Genomic DNA, 21,001 nt, shown 5'->3' with positions numbered 1-21,001 from the left:
TGCTTACTGTCAGTCGTCCTGTTCCTGATAGACATCGACTGATTACAAAGACTTCCAAACACAAAATTAAAGCATTGTGGAGTTACTTTTTTAGCAGTTCCCTGATAAACTACTTAGAGGTGGGTGATGTGACCAGTATCTTGATTATGATTTTGATATGACACATACCCAAAACCACAAATTTGTTTTGTCCGAATCTTGTCCAAATTTCTCACCAGTCTGTCATGTCAAATTTATAAGAGCTTTATTTTATTTTTTTTTTTTATTATTATTATTATATTATGTTTAAAACTATGGAGCCCTAGAGCCCAAAAGGAAACTCCTGTGTTGTAAGTTTTGCAAGCCTTTACCTCGGAAACTACATAAAGATCAGAGAGAAATGGTAGATTATTTTGCATTGGAGAGACACAAATTTTCCTCCTCATTTCAAAGGTCTGCCACTACTAGCAAAAGACCAGTTGTGAGCTAGAGTCTAGACTTCAAAAACAGAAATATAGTTGAATTAGAATAGCAAAGTAATACTATTAGTATTATGCAAAATATATGGTTAAAAACAGATATTATTTTAATAATCCAGAGACTAGAAACACCACAAGCTGGCTTTTATGTAACATTCAAATAGATTTAAAAATAAAATGCATAGCAATTAATTCAGATGTACTTAAAAAAAACGCTACTTTTTCAGTACGTCAAAAAAAGGAACGTGGAATCAACTGAAGATGTGCTGTGATGCATCGTGTGCTTCCAGTGTAGATGGCTAGTGACCATTAGAATGAAAATCTCATTGGACATATATGGTGTAGAAACTGATCAAGAGGCCGATGAGATGCAGTTTTCTGTGTATTTCTGTTTGTGTGTATTTTCTCACCACTGAGACGCGTGATTGTCCAGTTCTTCCTGACATCGCTGGGTTGTAAAGGCAGCTCAAAGGAGAAGGGTCCAGTGTTGGGGTCCATGTCTCCATCCAATGCTGTGATATTAATGCCGTTGTTCTCAGGTTTTTCACACATCTCTGCCTCTGGCGGGAATACCTCCGGAGCATTATCATTTATGTCCAGGAGAAGGATCTGCAGAGTCCCGGTGCTGCTGGCCGGAGGAATCCCTGGAGACCAAGCAGCCTCATGATAAGCAACACTGAGAACAGGAACATGAACAAACTGCCAGCAAACTCATGATACAATGCATATCAAGATAAGGAGGTGAAATACGTATTGCAATATGGGTCAGTGCTGAACTAAATTTCTCCTCAGCATTATTTATTATAGTATTGCAAATATAGGGAATATACATAAGGGAATTAACGGGTTGAAACTGGTTCTTTAGTAAAAAACGATTGACACTTAGACTTGAGAATGGATTCTTTCAATACAACACCAGCAGGGCTGTCAAATTTCTTTTTTTTTTTTGAATTTCAAATATTTGTTGAATTTTAAATAAAAATCCACATTCAAATGCAAAAATGTTGCATTCAAATTTTAGGTGTGCATCAGTCAGCTTTATCAGTGACACCCGAGATGCGATGACGATGTAGGTGACATTGCATTTTAATGCTTTTGTTAACCTATCCAGTTGAACCCACTAGATGCAGTGCTGCTACGTTGTTCATTCAAAATATTGTGGAAAAAGAGTACATCAATGTGGAGATGATCTTGTTTACATATGCATATTTATCACATTTTCTAGAGGGACATCTATCACCGTTGCACTCGGGTCTTGCACAAGAGAGCCGCATGTTTAGAAATCCATGTAAAAATTAATGTAAGTTCAAGGTAACACTTTATTTTAAGGTGTCCTTGTTACACATGTTACATGTACTTACTATTATAATAACCCATCCCACTACAACTCGTATTTTTAAATGAAAAAAGTACTCTGTTTAATTGGTTTTCGGTCCTTTGTGTTAAACTATGCATATACGATGCTGTTTTGTTTCTAATAGTTTAAACAACTTGAGTAATTATATTGATATGTAAACATTTAAAATGTTATGCACGTTTTTTAAATATATTCATGTTATTTTATTGCTTTAATAAATATGCATTGGTAATATTTTGCTTCCTCGTGGCCTCAGGAGAGAAGCCAAAGGCTTTTTCCCCCTCTAACTGAAATAATGTCCTTTAAATTTGAATATAATTCAAATATTTAAATACAAAATTCTAATTTAGTTTTTCAACTATTTTGACAGCCCTAAACACCAGTATCAAAAATGAATTTGGACCGATTCGCCCAGAATCATTCTCAGTAAGACCAAGAATATGAATTAAGAAAGTAAAAAGTCAATTCTGATTTCTTGTTTGCTTTAAATGATGCCATTAATATCAGTACCTTTTCTTGGTGTGAGCTAGTGTTAAAAGTTATTACTAAATCAAATGAGTTGTTTGCATTATTCAGCTGTAATATTCAATACAATGGTCATGTTAAAGTGTCATGAAACCCTGGTCGTTCACACCTCATATTTGAAAAAGACTCAAGAAACTGGAGTAGAGTAAATATATGGAAAAGCGGTGTGTGAGGGAAAAAACTTCACAACAAACTGCCCAGCATTTTATTATTAGAAATAATCATAATTAAATAAAAGCCATTGAATGAGTATTTTAACTTTCCAGAGTTATTAGTCAATAATAAAAATGAGGATGGACTTTTAAAAATATATATTTCCTAGTATCTCATTTAGCACCACTAGGTCCTACAGTCTCTGATCAAATGACATATATCACTTTTACGCACTTAAGCAGGGAGAATAAAGGCATATTTGCATTTCTGTTCATTTTTCTTTGAATTTCTGGTTACATCATTTTCTTCTGTTTTTCCAAACATTGTGAAAATTGTGTCATCGCAGTCAAGATCAGATTTACAGCTGAATCAATGCTGTTATTCACACAACTTATATTTCAGTTAAAACAGACATGATGGACGGAACTGGAACATGTTTGGATCACTACAGTAATACAGTAAAGAAGTATGTCTATAAAATCTTGTGGACATGATCTGTGATCCATGCTGTGAATGCTGTTAAATGCATCATTTTTCCATTAAAAGTTTCTTACAAACATATTACAAACTGGAAGAATGAAATGGGCTCATAAAAAATAAAAAATAACCTATTTCCCTGTAATAATAAACACAATGAGTACTCACACTGCAATGTGCAACATGTATATATTTGGTATGTTTGGATTTGTCCCATTTATAGCCATTGAGCATTCTTTCCGCTAAAAAAACATGACAAAAAAGCCTCCTCTCTGTAAAACCACTATCACCTCTGACCATTTCGTTTAGATTAATAGTGTTGTGTATTATAAAAAAAAAACATATCATGCAAATGAAATATTAAACCTCCTTTCTTTATTATTAGTGTTCTTTTTTGAAGTATGTGTAAAAGTAGGTGTCAGTGTTGATATGAGTTTTTGTTTGTGTTTTTGTTTGTTTCATGTTCTTCAAAAATAGCTAAGAGAAAGGTGCAAGAACATAATAATAATTCATTACATTTATTTAGCACTTTTCTAGGCACTCAAAGCATTTTACATTGTCAGGGTGTATCTCCTCATCCACCACCAGTTAGGTGGTCACATCTTTTGACATTCTTTAAAAACAGAGAAAGCATGAGACAGTGTTTGAGGACATTCCCTTGATGTAACAGTAGAAGTAATAATAGACACAATGTGCATTGTCATCATTGTTGCATTGAATTATTAAAAATGAATGCAGTTATCCAGGTGGTTATGCATACATACATATGTTAGGTAAATGTATGTTTTATTTACCAAAAAAAAAAGAAGTATTTTTAGGATATTTTAGTCCCTAAAGTGTAAATTACCAGGTCAAAATCTATGTGTGATTGATAAATCTGCACATCCTGTTATTAATTAAATTAAATTGCTTGAAAATTCATCTAGTGTATCTGCTCTCCTCATTTCCATGTCATATAGACAGCCCTATAGCTGCACATAAAGAAATACACAAACACAAGAAAACAAATGTCATTTTGTCAAGTCAGTAAACATACCGCTGTCAATGGTGAGGAACGTAGCTGTGTAGATATTGTCTTGAACAAATGGAGACTCTCTGTCTAAAACAGCGATGGTTGTGATCCGTCCACTTATGGGATCGATTCTCAGCCAGTTCGCAGGGTCAGACAACGTGCTGTACCTAGGAAGAGCATAAAAATGTTAAGATATACTAAAATCGCGGTTACATAAGATTTATATTCATTTCATGTATTTTATATTACTGTTTTATACAAAAGTTAGTGTTGGTCCTTAAATACAATTGGTTGGACATATCTATAATATACCAAATGATCTCTCAAAAGAGGGTTAGACTTGATTGTCTCTCCAGTATGTGTTTTTAATTTTCCTCAAATACGCGAGACTATATATTTCAATCAGCGGCTTGTGCGCACCTGAGGCTCTGCTGCTCGAAGCGGTCTGGATCCTGAGCGGTGAAGACAGTGATCTCAGACTCGGCCTGCATGCCCTCCTGCAGTCGGAGCACTTTAGGGTTGGGCTGGAAATACGGGCTCTCGTTGACATCAGTGACACGAATGGAGACGGTGGCCGTGGACTGACGGGGCAGACGGATGCCTTTGTCCAGAGGAACCTCATTTAGTGCCACCACCATCAGCACAAATGATCTGTTGATCTCATAGTCAATGGACTGAAATAAAGATGAAAAAGAAAGTGAAATAAATAAAATGAATTGTATGAATCAGCAATGTAGTCTGTCCATCTAAAATAAGGAATTTATGATATTCTATTCTTGCTGTAGTTTTGTCAATTCTGAGAGTTTATGTCTAGTGGCTGATGCTTGTGCCATGGTTTTGTGTTTTGTGTCTGAGCGCATGGTTTTTCTAATTCCTGATCATTGTGTTCTTGGTCTTGTCTTTTTGTAAGCAAACAGCAATTACACAAAAACATTAATTGTATCACTCACCAACTGTCTTTATAATGTTAATGCTATCTAAAAAAAATAAAATAATCCACAATGGCAAAGTCACGCAGATTGTTAACGGCTGGTCTATGGCAATACAGTACAAATGCTCGCCTATCATTCATCGACCTCAAATATGACTTATTACCTGAAATATGCTAGTTGCAGCAACTTTACATGTCCGCTCAATCTAATATCATCCTACAGAAATGTGTGCTGTTCAAGTGTCTGTGGAGCTGAACAGTATCTCACTGCAGACAGATGGAGGCGCTGGTGTGCTCACTTGCTCTTATAATACTCCATTTTAAGGTCACACAGATAAGAGTAATACACCTTTCGAATCTGAAAAGATTCTACATTTATTTAGAGGAATGAGGGTTTACGTACGTAACCCTCGTTCCCTGATGGAGGGAATGGAGACGTTATGTCGAACGACATATGGGGTCTCACTTGGGAGGCCAATCATCTCTGAGTTTAAGAGAAAACGCCAATGAAAATTGGCTAGTGGATTTTACATACCTGAGCCACTCCCCGTGCCCACGGGTATAAATAGGCGGCAGGTGCATCCACTCACTAGGTATTACGCTGAGGAGCCGAGAACGTGTCGCGGCAACAGCGAATGGTTCAAGGTTGTCGCATTGGGACATAACGTCTCCATTCCCTCCATCAGGGAACGAGGGTTACGTACGTAACCGAGACGTTCCCTATCTGTCGGTCACTACGAGTTATGTCGAACGACATATGGGGTCCTATGGAAAACGCCACAACCTGAACACCGTCACAACCCTGTGGCGCTGCAGTTGTCGGCAAGCCGTGGCTTGCCACAAAAGCTACGCTTAAGGTCGTAACCTTCCCAAAGCCCCAGCGCAAATTCACTGACCTTGGTACTGAAGGGGCCAAAGGGTGAGTACATCGCTGCTGGAGAAGGCCACGCTGCTGTTCTGCCCACACAAAGTTAGTGGAAGGGATTTCAACCTTAGGAGAAAGATTGCTTCAAATCTTCCCTATTTGTTCTTACAGCTTGGCAAGACAATGGGGAAGCGAGCCTTAGGAAAAGGTCGCTATGGAGACCACATCCTACCCATAAGGTGGTGACATGTGGAGATACTGATATGGACTGACCCAGGGGGCAGTACTACATATGGAATGGGTCTCTGAGGCAGGTCCTACCTTAGAGTAGGGATGGAATAGCTACCAGAAGAGGGTGACAGAGCGGGTCTGTCAAGGGAAGACACGGGTTTGCCAAGAGGGAAACCTTACCGTGGAAGAATACACATATGGGATTTCCCATAGGGAATCAAGCCATATGGACACCTAGCCCAGTACAGGGGCTGACCGGAACTCCGGGCATGCTAACACCAGTGCTGGGCCTGGCGGCAGACTGCTCCGCCAAGTCTGACCGCCGAGGGTGCTGGAGGATGCTCGACCAGGGTACGCCAACCGGGGTACTCTACTGGGAGAAAAAAGGCGCTCGCATCCCCGTGTTAGGGGGAATGGCGCAGCAAGCGTGACACCCAGCCCAGCCCTTCCCGCCAATTACCTGTTACCCAACACACGGGAAGAAACTGGCTCTACACAAAGGTTGTAAAACCTCACGAAGGTATTAGGTGTCACCCAGCCCGCAGCTCGAGAGATATTTGCCAGAGAGGTGCTGTGCGCCAGCGCATAGGAGGAGGCTACACTCCGTGTGGAGTGGGCCCTCACCCCCAGGGGGCATGGCTCGCCTTGGGATTGGTACGCCAAGGCGATGGCATCCACTATCCAGTTGGCCAACCTCTGCTTGGAGACAGCCTTCCCCTTCTGCTGACCTCCAATGCAGACCAGGAGCTGCTCAGAGCTTCTGAAGCTCTGGGTGCGGTCCACGTGTATGCAAAGTGCTCTTACGGGACACAGCAACGCCAAGGCTGGATCTGCCTCCTCCAGGGGCAGTGCTTGCAGGTTCACCACCTGGTCTCGGAAGGGAGTGGTGGAACCTTGGGCACGTATCCAGGCCGGGGTCAAGGACAACGTGAGAGTAGGCCGGCCCGAACACAAGGCACTCTTCACTTACCGAAAATGTTTGGAGGTCCCCGACCCTCTTGATGGAAGTGAGCGCGACCAGGAGCGCTGTCTTTAGAGACAGGAACTTAAGCTCAACTGAATCCAGAGGCTCAAAGGGACCCCTCTGAAGTCCAGCCAGAACAATAGAGAGGTCCCAGGAGGGAATCAGGGGTGTCCTAGGAGGATTTAACCTTCTGGCACCCCTCAGGAACGTTCAGGTCATGCCTCCCCAGGGACCGGCCGTCCACTGCATCGTGATGGGCTGCAATGGCAGCCACATACACTTTCAAGGCGGAGGGTGACAGCCTACGCTCCAACCTTCTTGCAGGAAAGAAAGCACGACTCTGACCGAGCATCTCCGGGGGTCTTCTTGGTGAGAAGAACACCAATTCGTGAACAGACTCCACTTCAGAGCACAGGCCTGTCTCGTAGAGGGGGCTCTAGCCTGAGTGAAAGTGTCTACCACCGCCGGTGGCAGATCACTTAGGTCTGCTGCGTCCCATCCAGAAGCCACACGTGGAGGTTCCAAAGATCTGGACATGGGTGCCAAATGGTGCCAAGCCCCTGAGAGAGGAGGTCCCTCTTCAGGGGGATGCGCCAGGGAGGGGCTGTCACGAGGAGCATGAGTTCCGAAAACCAGGTCTGGGTGGGCCAGTAAGGCGCAACCAACAGGACCTGTTCCTCGTCCTCCCTGACCTTGCACAGTGTCTGTGCGAGCAGGCTCGCTGGGGGAAATGCATACTTGCGCAGTGGGAGGACTCGTGGGAAGCAAACAGGTCTACCTGGGCTTCCCTGAATCGACTCCAGATCAGCTGGACCGTCTGGGGATGGAGTAGCCCTTCCCCGGGGAAAGTGAGCTGTCGTGAGAGTGAATCGGCTGCATGATTGAGCTCCCCCGGGATGTGGATAGCGTGCAGCGACTTGAGCCGCGTCTGACTCCAGAGGTTGAGACATGCGACGTGATCGTAGACCGCCCTGTCGGTTGATGTACGAAACAGCTGCAGTGTTGTCTGTGCAGACCAACACGTGCTTGTCTAGCAACAGCGGTCGAAACCGCCATAAGCTAGATGCACTGCCAGCAACTCCAGACAGCTGATGTGCCAAAGCAGTCGAGGTCCTGTCCAGGACCCTGAAGCTGCCTGCCTGTTGCATGTCGCGCCCCAGCCCATGTTGTAGGCATCTGTTGTGACAACATGCCGGGACACTTGTTCGTGTTTGAGACATGCCGTCATACTCACAGAGTCTAACTCCATACCAAGATAAGAGATTCTCTGCACAGGGGAGAGCTTGCTCTTCTCTCGGTTGACCTGAAGCCCCAACTGACTGAGGTGCCGGAGAACAAAGTCCCTGTGATCGCACAACTCCTCTCAGGACCGGGTCATAATGAGCCAGTCGTCGAGAAAGTTGAGGATCCTGATGCCCACTTCCCAGAGTGGGGCAAGGGCGCCCTCCTCGACCTTCGTGAGGACACAGGGGGACAGGGAGAGCCCGAAGGGGAGGACCTTGTACTGCCATGCCTGACCCTCCTGCGCGGGGCTCGACGCGTCGGCCTCAAGGAACTCTCAGCACGGGGCTGAGCTGGTGTGGAGGATGTAGGGGAGCACCCAAGGCGACGAGCAGGCTGAGGCGCTGCTCGCGTTGGAATGGTGGCAACCGGAGGATCACGTCGGGGCAAGATGTGCTATATGGCCTCAGTCTGCTGTTGTTCTGTCAGGAATTGCTGGGTACAGCCCTCGACAGCGTTGCTGCACAGGACAGCCTGGGAGATGGGAGCGTCGAGAAAGTGCACTTTGTCAACGTCTCTCATACAGACCAGGCTGAACCAGAGACGGCACTACTGGACCACCAGAGTGGACATCGCCTTCCCGAGGGACTGCGTTGTGACTTCCGTCGCCCGGAAGGGTGAGGTCAGTCACTGTGCGCAGCTCCTGCATCAACCTTGGGTTGGTTCTACCCTCGTGCATTTGTTAAAGCCTTGGCTTGGTGAATTAGCAGGATAGCCATGGCATGCAGGGCAGAGGCAGCTTGGCCCGCAGCACCGTAAGCCTTGGCAGCAAGAGCGGCTGACAGCTTACAGGCCTTACGGCTGACAGCAGACTATTCCTCCCAGTGGCGGCGTTTTGCGGTCACAAGTGCACCGCAATCGCACTCTCCTGCTGGGGAATGTCGATGCACCCCCTAGCTGCCCCGCCATCGAGGGTAGTGAGGACAGAGGAAGGAAACGAGCGGCTTCTGGGCATAAAAAGGGGCCATCCACAACTACATCACTTCCCCATGCGCATCCGGGAAGAAAGGAACCAGAGCAAAACGCGGTTGTGAGCTGCGCTCTACACCAAGAACCAATCGAACAGCCATGAGCACTCAGGGCTGGGCGGTGTATTCACCTCCATCCTGATGCTCACAGCTGCCCGGGCAAGCATGGCTATCAACTCTGGGTCCAATTCGGCAGTGGTGACAACACCCGAGGGGGGCAGCCCACCGAATCTTCATCCACAGAGGTCAATAGCCCATCCCCGATGCTGCAATCGACATCTGATCCCCGGCGGCAAACTGAATGACACGTTGGGACTGCCGTAAGACAGCCCAGCAGAATCACCCACAGCCCACAGGACAAACACTGCGGAAGGGGTAAGAGGTCCGTGGGGCGTGGCAGGAGAAGCTCACACTGTCACCTTCAAATCTCCCAGAGCACTAGCCGGCGGAAGGGCAGAGAAACCGGAACGGAGTAGTGGCAGAGGGGTCTGCTCCTTTCCTTTTAAGAATGAAGAGACGCAATCACAGCGTTGCCATGGTCACGCACTCACAGTGCAGGCTTGAACCATCCACGAACGCGTCTTCCATGTGCTGAATGCCCAGTCACGGAAGACAACTCTCGTGGCCATTGTCAGAAAACGGAAACGACCGCATCCAGAAGGACATGGACGAAACGGCATCTTTAAAAAGACGCGAATCGTCCATGATTTGCTCTTTTAGGAAATCTGCTCTTTTAGTTGTTGAAGGCCCCGGGGGGTATCTGTGATGTGGACAGATGTTTTCGCGGTGTAGCGACACCAGAACAGGCTTCCCGACACACAGCAGATTTCTTTGTGGAGTATAACAGCTTTCATACAACCACTCAGCTCTGAAGCGAAAAATCTAGTGAGTTGCACTGCCACCTATTTATACCGTAGTTTTTCAGGTATGTTAAATCCACTAGCCAATTTTTAAAATTTAAACTCAGAGATAATTGGCCTCCCAAGTGAGACCCCATATGTCGTTCGACATAACTCGTAGTGACCGACAGATAGGGAACAGGATGTGCTTTCTGTTGTCTCGGTTTCTGTGAACCCAAGCGAAACTCAGAAACTCTGCATAAACTTACCTTACAGACATGAAAAATATTTATAGAGAGCAAAATTTCTACTTTCAAATAAACCAATTCAAATGGAAAACAAATATTCTCAGATTATGTATTCTGTATGAAACAAGGTGCACCAATTCAACGGAGATGACGAGTCAGTGTCTCGACTTCATCTCTTAAACCCGAAAACACAGAAAGCACTAGTTTATCAATAAATTTCAAAATGTTAATGCAATGCTACTGTTTTTCCACACATTCATAATCATTACTTCTGCCAGTGTGCTGTGGCAAGCTTTATGTGTGCACTTGAGTGCTTATTAGGCTATGTAAGCAATTAAAGGCGCATTATAATGATTTAAATGGTTTATGTTTATAAATAAAAGTTTTGTTTGGTTTTGGGTTTTATTGCGCATTTGGTTCGGGATTAGATTAGAGATAAGATGTGAGTTGTGCTTTAGGATTATTTAAATTTAGATTTAGAATTAATATGTTTAACTGTGCATTTATTGAAGGAGTGCTGTGCGATGTCCGAACTGATTGCACTGTATTTTATGTAAAATCATTTTCTATTTTTACCTGTTTTAAATTCATTTTAAATCAATTTTAAATCATTTAAAAAAAAATTTAATTCCTTGTTTTATTGTTGTGATTATTTTTTATGATTATTTAACTTTTTTATGTAAAGCACTTTGAATAACCAGTGTGTGAACGACTACAAGTCGACCAGAAAAATCTTTAGTTGGGGGCAGCTCTACTATTTTTATGAAATGCTCTGCACACCTAGCTAAAATGACCATTTGTTCAACTGTATATGGCTGGAATGTCAAGAAACTCTGACAATGTATTTTAAAACCAGAAATCAAGGTGTTATGACGACATTGGCAGGCGACACAATGACACTATGGACACCGTCTGTATCATTAGTTAAAATTGCTTATTTACCCGTATTTAAACATTCTTCAAAACATTTGGGATAATGTAAGTACATAAGTCAGCAAAATATATTTTGTTAAAATATACAAAAAATCATAAATAATCCTATTCTATTGGTTTTTGTGCCTTTAATGCACTGTACATAATGACTTCACCCTGTGCTGGCTGGAAGATTGTGTATTGTGCATTACTGTGGCAGTATGGTTCATTTAGAAAGCTATTATATAGGTTGTGCTTTCTCTTTCTCTTTCCCTTTTTTTTTTTTTTTTTTTTTCAAACTTCAATTTTTTTTTTTTTTTTGACGTCAAATTTCAAACTCATCTATATCACGTTGTCTGCCCAGCGCTGGACTTTTGCCTGGTGTGACATTTTTATTTTGATTAGATAATCATCAAGTGTTCTAAATAGAAGCAAATAATGTGTGAGAGAATACATACATAATTCATATGTATGTAATTTCAATGTTATGGCCCTTGACTGTTGAAATTAAATGTTAACACTTTACAATTAGGGTCCATTTGTAACGTTAAGATTAATGAAAGCTGTATAACTATTGTTCCTTGTTACATTTGCTAACGTCAATGGTTAATATAATAATTAATATTAATGTTTTTATTCACTTACAAATTATGGGTCAGTACTGTTTTTTTATTTATTTATTTTTTATAGAAAAGCACTATTTTAGTTTTTGTTCAGTATCCATTATAAAAACTATTGGTTGATTAATTGGTATCGGCCAGTGTGGTCCAACCTAGCTATTGGTCTCAGTAAAGTCCACTATTGGTCGAGCTGTACAATCAGCCATGTTCTGCTGTGAGGAACCTGTTGTAATCATTAACACACAACAGCCACAGGCTCCAGCATCGCACGGTGTTTGCGCGGTCATATCTGCTGTCTGTAGTCAGTGCCTTTCTCAGGTGTTGATTTCTCTGCAGAGCATAATTTCACCTAGTCCACACATCTTTTATGAGTGACTCCTTCTTGTGTCCATTTGCAGCTTGATGTTGTGTGAAGTGTTTTAGTGGACTGTGTAAAATATCCAGCTGCTGTTCTATACTGTAGTGGACTGTCAAACATGCAGTTCTGCAGAGAATACTAAAGATGAGAAAAGCCGCTCATCTATTCTTGTTATGACCGAGAGCAACTCGTTGAATAGACAGATGTGATAGTTATAATGTCTCGCAACCTTTCGTCCTCCACAATATGAACTAGGCAATCCATTTTGCCACAGCTGGACTGGTGATTTGTCTACTGGTCTTTCAGCCACATTGTCAACTGTGGTCTGTGACAGATGAAGCACTGTTTGTGTCAGCTGTATGCTTTGATTGGAAATGCTATTTCAGACTGAATGTACAACAGTGGTAAGTAAAAACCACAGAAGACTTTTTTTTTTGATGGAGCGCTCTAGCAAAGATATATAATGGAATTGTCCATTCAGAAAACCTTTCTCAGTTTTTTGTATTGCATGCTTAAAATTACATCATCTTCTTGTGAACTGTATGTGTTTCACAACTGTGTTCTTTCAAATGTGACAGTGCTCAGTATTTTCCTACCTTGACGACAGTAACCAGGCCTTCATTAGAAATGGGATCAGTGGGCACAGAGAAATGGCCCATGGGGTCACCAGCTGTTATCTTGTAGATGGTCTTCCACGCTCCTGTGTTGGGCTGGTCTTTGTCTGTTACTGTCAGGTTGGCCACAATTACATTGACCTGGTTCTCTGGTACCGTGCCAAAGAACTGCATAACATAACAAATGTATGTGACAGACACAAAACAGAGAACATGTTATGTCATTATTTATATGTCACATGCTGATACTGCATTATTAGTCAATGGACCTTTTCTTAATCTGGCCAGGATTTCTACATTTGCAAAAATGTCCCTAATTCAGCTTTTGCTTCATTATAAGGTGCCTATAGTCCAGTACTAAATATTTGCTTTGCTTTGACCCTCTCCATAATTCCCAGCTTATCAAACAAACAAACAAAAAAACCCAAACAAACAAAAAAAAAGTCTGATTATCGAATAGCTTGCATCAACTAAGGCCCAAATTTCTGCCTCTCAACCATTAGCCTCATTACTCTCAGCGAACGTGCAAATCGCTTCATTATTTTTATTTGCTGAAAATGGTTTGCCAGCATTTTGATTCTCTTTGTACACAGAACAGTAACAATTCTACAGTCTACAATTGGTACAACATTTAAACAGGTTAAAACAGCTGACTCGTCTTTTACTTTGTTTTTAAATCTTAATACAAGAAATCCTGTGAGTCATTCCACCTCCACAAAGAGATGAGTGCAATCTATTGTCTTCTTGTTTATCTAAATGTAAGGTACGGGGTAGTTTTCCTTGCTTCTGGATAAAAAGCCATGTGTTGACCATGAATCACAGTAGATTTAAAATATATTAACCTATGGTGAAATTACTAAATTTTCATGTCAAAACATTTATATTTCAATGCAAACAATGCGCTGTTGTTTTAATCCAGCTTGTTACAGCACAACAAAAGTAACCCATAGCGTTCCTATAAGTCACTGTCAGACCGCATCCGTGCGCGGTGTGAACGCTCCAATCCGTGAACATGTAAGTGTGAGAACCTGGTATCAGTACAGTCACCACATCAAAGCACAAATTTACAGAGTTTAGAGTTTTAAATGTCATAAATATAAGGATGTGTTAATGTATGTTAGCCATGTATACCTGTCATCTTGCAAAATGACTTGGGTTGGTGAAGGACGACTGTGTGTGTGTGTGTGTGTGTGTGTGTGTGTGTGTGTGTGTGTGTGTGTGTGTGTGTGTGTGTGTGTGTGTGTGTGTGTGTGTGTGTGTGTGTGTGTGTGTGTGTGTGTGTGTGTGTGTTCTTACGGTCTCAGAGGTAAACTCCGGAGGGTTGTCGTTGACATCTGTGATGGTGATAACAGCAGTTCCTGTGTTAGAAAGACCATACATAGGGTTTCCTTCCATGTCAGTGGCTTGAATAATCAGTGTGTACTGAGGCACTTTCTGCAGAGAGAGACCACAGAGTCAATGTTCACATTTAACTCAATAATCCAACTGAAAATGGTTGAGAAAGTACATTCTTTCTTGCAAAGGTTAATATTATGAAAACGTATACATTTCAGAAAATTGAAGCAGAGAATAAAGAGTTTTGCTTTCAGGGCCACATTTATTTCCACCTGTGTCTAATTTACTAATTAGAAACCTTAATGTTGTCTCTGAATGTAGAGGAATTTAAGTGAGGAAACGAAAATTATGTCTTATCTCAAAATAAATGAGCACAACTAACCTATATAAAGGCTTTTCAGGTGAGCACATTTAAAGGGATACTCCACACCAAAATGAAAATTTTGTCATTATTCACTTACCCCCATGTTGTTCCAAACACGTAAAAGCTTCGTTTGTCTTCGGAACACAATTTAAGATATTTTGGATGAAAACCAGGAGGCTTGAGATTGTCTCACAGACTGCCAGATAAATAACAGTGTCAAGCTCCAGGAAAGTATGAAAAGCATCGTCAGAATACTCCATCTGCCATCAGTGATTCAACCGTAACGTTATGAAGCGACGAGAATACTTTTTGTACACAAAGAAAACAAATATAACGACTTTATTCAACAATTGCTCTCCTCTGTGTCTCTCCAAATCAGTGTAGTGCCATTTTGGCAATTCTGAGCAGCACGCAGGCGGCACACGCTCTTCTGTGTCAGCCGCTTTGACGATGCGCTGTTTGCTTTCAAACCAAAGCATAAATACACTTAAAAAACGTATCCTTACCTTGAGTGTTACTTACTTGGCAGTCTATGGGACAGTCTCAAGCCTCCCGGTTTTCAACCAAAATATCTTAAATTGTGTTCCGAAGACGAACGAAGCTTTTACGGGTTTGGAACGACATGGGGATAAGTGATTAATGACAAAATTTTCATTTTGGGGTGGAGTAACCCTTTAAACTAAAGGATTTACACTTTCATTCATTTAAAACACTGCTCCACACAGGAAAAACAGACATGCCAGCTACTTTCAGACCTGATGAAGCTGACTGATATCGTCTTGGTCCAGAGCGAGATGAGGAAAGGTGAAAATAAGCGGTGCAGTCTCAAAACTGCCCAAATGGCTGTAAATGAGAGCCTACTACAGTTCCACTTTTCACCACAGATTCACATTGTAAAATATGTGGGGCGCTGTTGAGTTCAGGAGGGCACCGGTGCCACGTTCCCATTTTTTTCTTTCTCACATCTTTTTACATGCCTGCCGAAACTTGAGATGAATTTGAATATATCCTGCACATTTTATGACTTAAAATTGTCAAGAAAATCCAAAAAATATTTGATTCAGAATGCTGAACACATTCACATCTTTTTATTTATTCAGTTTATATAGAGGGTCTATGTTTTGGGTGAATATTACAGACAAGCCATGACTGTCTGTTTCATTTTTTACTTTTGTTATTAGATTATTAAAGTCTGTGATGTTCAGAGATGTTTTCTAAAGTCCATGACTCTCTGAGCTCACCCTTGATTACAAATGATCATTTCTCAAAGTCAAGTAAAGTCATGTCAGTTTGGAATCCTAGTAGCTTCTCATATTTACCTACATTTCTTTCATTAACACATTAGTTCTGGTCCTGGAATCTGGTCAAGTGAGGTTCAAGAGTGCAGATGCAGATGTTTGAGTGTTTGTGTTATTCTGTGCGTTAGTGCTGGGTATTTTACAGGGACTCTTTCTGCAGTTACAGCATAACACCAGCAGGTGGCACTGAGTGACATGAAAAACAACAACAACAAAAAAAACTTTCCTCAAGCAAAATGTTCTGTTGTACTATGTGAAATATATCATCTATTTAAACTGCAGAGAAACTGTGAATTTCTGTGTGTTAAGTCTTTCTACAAAATGTGCTTCTGAAGAAGTGTCTGACTATCCTGCAGCCGGGGCCTTGTTCCTTTCTGTTAAAGTTGTGATATATATATATATATATATTTTTTTTTTTCTAATTTTTTGGTTTAAATCTTCTATAGATTTGGCCCCACATCTAAAAAAATGCTGGGACCAGTTGAACTAATCAAGATTTGTTTGTAGAGGTCAAATAGTGTGACAGATGGATTGCTGACCTCTCGGTCCAGCCCAGCAGCAACAGTGATGATGCTTCCCGTCCTGTTGTTAATGGTGAACATGTTTGGACTGGGGATGCTGGGATTCTGAGACACAATCTTATAACGCAGCTGGCCGTTTAGAGTTCCGGGATCATCCTTGTCCACCGCCGTCACTGTCATTACTGACGTGCCTATATAAATCAAAGACAAAATATAATAAGACAAAACATATACACTCAGCAAAACCAGTTTTATTGATTTGGAATGGTTTAACCTGGTTTAGAGCCTTCAGGAACACTTCCATTCCAGATCTGCTGGATGAACTCTGGTCGGTTGTCATTCATATCAATAACGTTGATTATGACGTCAATGGGGTTTTCCACCTGATTACCGTTCAGATCCACAGCGTGTGCCCTCAGCTGATGCCATAACACACAGAATACTGGGTAAATAAATCAATAAATACAGGGCATGCAAAACACATACTTCAGTGTAGCAAGAAGAGAGGATTACTTTTACTTTGCTCACTGACTTTAGGACAACACACTTATTTAAATACATAATATCAAGATACTGTACATTAAAATGTGAAAATGTCTAGAGAAGGTTGATACTGTTCAGAGGCTCATTCCTTTCATCAGGTCACGTCGCTCAAGATTAATTAGGAGACACAACTTCTCTGAGAGTTTTATCTGTTATCTGTTCCAAACTATTCCAGTCAGCTGTGTTCAATTCAACTGGTTTTGAAATTTTTTTTTTTTAAATGTACATCACCATTCAAATGATTTTCAAAGGTAATATTTTAAATGTTTTTGAAAGAATTCTCTTCTGCACACAAGGCTGCATTTATTTAAATAAAAATGCAGCAAAAACAATGAAATTGTGAAATCTTATTACATAATAAAGCAGCTGTTTTCTGTGTGAATATCTGTTAAACTGTAATTTATTTCTGAATTTTCAGCATCATTACTCCAGTCTTCAGTGTCACATGATTCTTCAGAAATCATTCTAATATGATGATTTGCTGCTCAAGATACATTTCTGATTATTCTTTTCTGATTTGCTTTTTTAAAGTGACATTTGTCTCAGGATTTGTTGATGACTGCATTTCAGATGAGTTAAAAACACTTCTGATCAGTGTCTGCATGACATGAACTTATTTCAGCTAAATAATATAGGGCTTAAGCCCCTGATTTTGAAAATATGTAGTTTTGCAGGGTATAAATAACCCACCATTTTTACAGTTCTAATAAAACAAATGCTCCATTCAATCACTGTTTCCCCTCAGCCCAGGAGTCTGACTTATTACTCAGCGTGTAGAGAGAGATCAATACTCTAACTGTGCGTTCACACCGCCACCGTCGAGAGTGTCAAAAATCACTCTGGCCGCGCTGTAGAAAGATTTGTGGATGCTCTGACATAGATCAAATGCTTCTCTTGTATTTAAAGTGGCCGCAAAGCAAACAAGCTTGTTGATCTTGTGCAGACTGACAACAAGGAGGGTAACGTTATAAGTTAACCTCATTAAATATTGTTGTGGACGAAGTATTAAGATCATTTACCTATTAATGTATAAAGTACTAATACCAATACCACTGTAAAAATTACTCCGATACAAGTAAAAGTCCTGCATTGAAAATGTTATTTAAGTATAATCCAGTATAAACATTACTTAATGTAAGTATAATCAGGAAAATTAATTTAAAGGTTTAAAAGTGAACTGGGACTATAATACTATTATTTATGATATCATTAGATTATTATTCCTATAATGTCAATGCACATCAGCAGCTCACCAGGAACACCAACAATCTCAGACACCTTGGTCCATGCATAATTTTTATTTATTCATGTCTCTGTATGCAAACAGGGACATGAATGGGAAACCCGCCACAGCAATAATCAACCTCTTCTCCATTTTGCTTGGGAACTAATGTGGTCGGAACCAAAGTTTACAGGGGTGCGTTCTCTGGAATCCTCTCAAGCGGTGGACTTCTAAGTTCTGATTCGTTGCCGCCGAACCGCATCATAGCTCATTACCATAAAGTTAACCTGATTTCAACTCTCCTCAACGCTCTCAACGTCCAAGTCGCACCGCGCCACTGTTCGCCGCTTTTCGACACCGGCTCACATTGAAAACGAATGACTTCCGGCCATTTTGACGCTCTCGACGGTGGCGGTGTGAAGGCACGGTAACTCTGTGAAATGCATCAGCTGAACCACTGCTGAATACAGTCAATCATAGACAGTTATTTCAGTTTCACAGTGCATTCTTAAAAACAAAAGAAGAGCTAGAGTGGGCTGTGAAGAACTCACGTTGAAGCTGGGCAGGTGTTCGCGGTCCAGGGGCTTAAGGACCGTCAGGAGGCCTGAGATGGGGTCAATAGAGAAGACTCCGGTGGGCGGCTGGTCAGCGCCGGGACCCGTCACGCTGTAACGCAAACTCACCTTCTCATCGTTATCTGAGCGAATCTACACCACAGCAGAGAGCACAAACCAAACATGACAATGCCTGAACATCGAGCACTGTACTTGTGCGGTAAACATCTTTCCTGACACAGAACATTTAATATAAAGCTGAGAAGGGCATGATTTACTCAAATTAATTTATTGGATGGTCAGATATCAGAATGTGGTCAGATCCGAATGAGAGTTTTCAGTGGATCGTGACAAAAATGTTTCTCTCCTGAAAAACCAACAGCAAACACACACACACACACACACACACACACACACACACACACACACACACACACACACACACACACACACACACACACACACACACACACACACACACATGCGCGTACACACAGACAACACACACGCACACACACACACACACACACACACACAACACACACAAACAACACACACACACACACACACACACACACACACACACACACACACACACACACACACACACACACACACACACAGACATACTCTTTTTTGGACATAAGTTGATATTAACCAACATTAACCAGTGGTTGATGTGAGATCAGTCATGAAGGAAAGTCTGTTCAGAGGCAGAACGAAAAAAAAAAGAACCAGAGAAAAGAGTCCATTCTGATTCCATGTTAACACCTGCTTTACCCTATATGCATAAACATATAAATATTTATTTAAAAAATATATTTATAATGTGTGCCTGTGCATACATATGTAATTTGTGAGGTCATATGATATTTCTAAAATTGTGTGAAAGTGTTGATCTTACCCTGACCAGCTCCATTGGGAAAGGCCCTCTTGAGTTTTCTGCCACATTAATAGGAGGAATAACCCAATCTCTCTTTGTGCGTTTGAGAGACATGTCTATCTGATGGGACGGAAACACTATCTCTGGTATATCTCCCCTCAGCACATCTCGATCCTGCAGATACACAGGTCACAGGTGAAGAAATGGGTTAAATCTGTGTAACAATGGACTCCTGCATTTCACAGCCAATCACAGGCATCGATCGGTTATAATAACAGGAAGGACCCATGACAATGAAGCACCTGTTCAACTTAAAAAACACCTAAGACAATTTTTCATAAAAAAATTATCTTTGTGTAATACACCACAGTCTCTCTCCCCTGTAAATCTCAATCTCTTACAGCCTTTAGAAATTCATCTGCTTTACATCACATTCTGACAAAAAAATAAATTAAACGAACAGGGAGCGATTACTGAAAACACACCTGCATTGTTTTCATTTAACAGCATGAACAGTTTCTAAGACATAACAAATTCGATCTTTGTGGCACATATCTCTTCTTAACAGAGCCTTGACCAATGTGTACGAAATCTCTGGAGAAACACTTCTTCTGCTGTTTTTCAGTTGTTTTATGAACCGTACAGAAAATAAATTTCAAAAACTTGGTCTGACTGTAAGGTGGGTTAGTCACGGGACAAAACACAGTTCTCCTGTTCCAACTCAGACCTCAAACAGAACCTTGCAGCTCAGTGACCCACTGAGAAGCCTGTTAAAAGTGCCCTGGTTATTGGAGATTTACTGAAAATAGAAACACCTACCACATTTACACCTGACATCAAAGCATATATACAGTATATATGACTGAGAGCATCAGAAATTACAAGAATCAAAGGAGAAATGATTGTGAGGAACCTCCAGCCAAATCTTGTTGTAGAAGGCAGACGTTTTATTGCAGTCATCAAGACTCTTGATCAATGTTATCAAATCCCTAGTCAGAAGAAGCTGGTGGAGGGTACAATTCATGAAAACTTTGTAGCCTGTAAAGCCAAAGTAATGGCAACATTACAACAAGCAAACCTTGGGATTCTTACATCAGACATGTGGACCTCAAGCTCCACAGAGGAATATCGAACTGTCCCGTCATTTTATTGTCACAGCTGACAATACTAGTTTGTAGCTGAAAAAATACCTGAAGAATGGGGCATAACTCAAAATGTGCTTGCAGTAAGTGATGCTAATATGGTTTCTGCAGTGTGTAAGGCTGGATGGAAGCACTACCTGTGTTTGCACACTTGGTGAACAACGATGTGATAAAAGCCTCCTGAGATCTTTCACCTACTGGAAAAATGCACAAGACTGACCTTTTTCCTCCACAGCACACAGGCCACAGAGAAGCTTAAACAGATACATTAACTGATTTTTTTCAGTTGAAACCAGGTGGAATTGCTTTCTATATGAACAAATCCA

The 21,001-nt window shown here is 41.4% G+C and overlaps 1 protein-coding gene across 1 annotated transcript in view; it reads right to left on the bottom strand.

The window, feature by feature from the left end:
* zmp:0000000625 (cadherin-2) overlaps positions 1–21,001 on the bottom strand; it is a 70,793-nt gene that overhangs the window by 21,123 nt on the left and 28,669 nt on the right. Inside the window, exons 4-12 of the mRNA XM_042754669.1 lie at positions 19,555–19,707; positions 18,648–18,803; positions 16,606–16,750; positions 16,350–16,522; positions 14,110–14,247; positions 12,796–12,981; positions 4,403–4,656; positions 4,007–4,149; positions 869–1,102 (exon numbers count right to left, since the gene is read on the bottom strand). Of these exons, the coding sequence (XP_042610603.1) occupies positions 869–1,102; positions 4,007–4,149; positions 4,403–4,656; positions 12,796–12,981; positions 14,110–14,247; positions 16,350–16,522; positions 16,606–16,750; positions 18,648–18,803; positions 19,555–19,707 (1,582 nt within the window). The remainder of the gene's footprint in view (positions 1–868; positions 1,103–4,006; positions 4,150–4,402; positions 4,657–12,795; positions 12,982–14,109; positions 14,248–16,349; positions 16,523–16,605; positions 16,751–18,647; positions 18,804–19,554; positions 19,708–21,001) is intronic.

Source organism: Cyprinus carpio, unplaced genomic scaffold, assembly GCF_018340385.1.
Source record: "Cyprinus carpio isolate SPL01 unplaced genomic scaffold, ASM1834038v1 S000006580, whole genome shotgun sequence".
Taxonomy (NCBI): Eukaryota; Metazoa; Chordata; class Actinopteri; order Cypriniformes; family Cyprinidae; genus Cyprinus; species Cyprinus carpio.
This window is presented reverse-complemented; position numbering and strand designations above follow the sequence as displayed.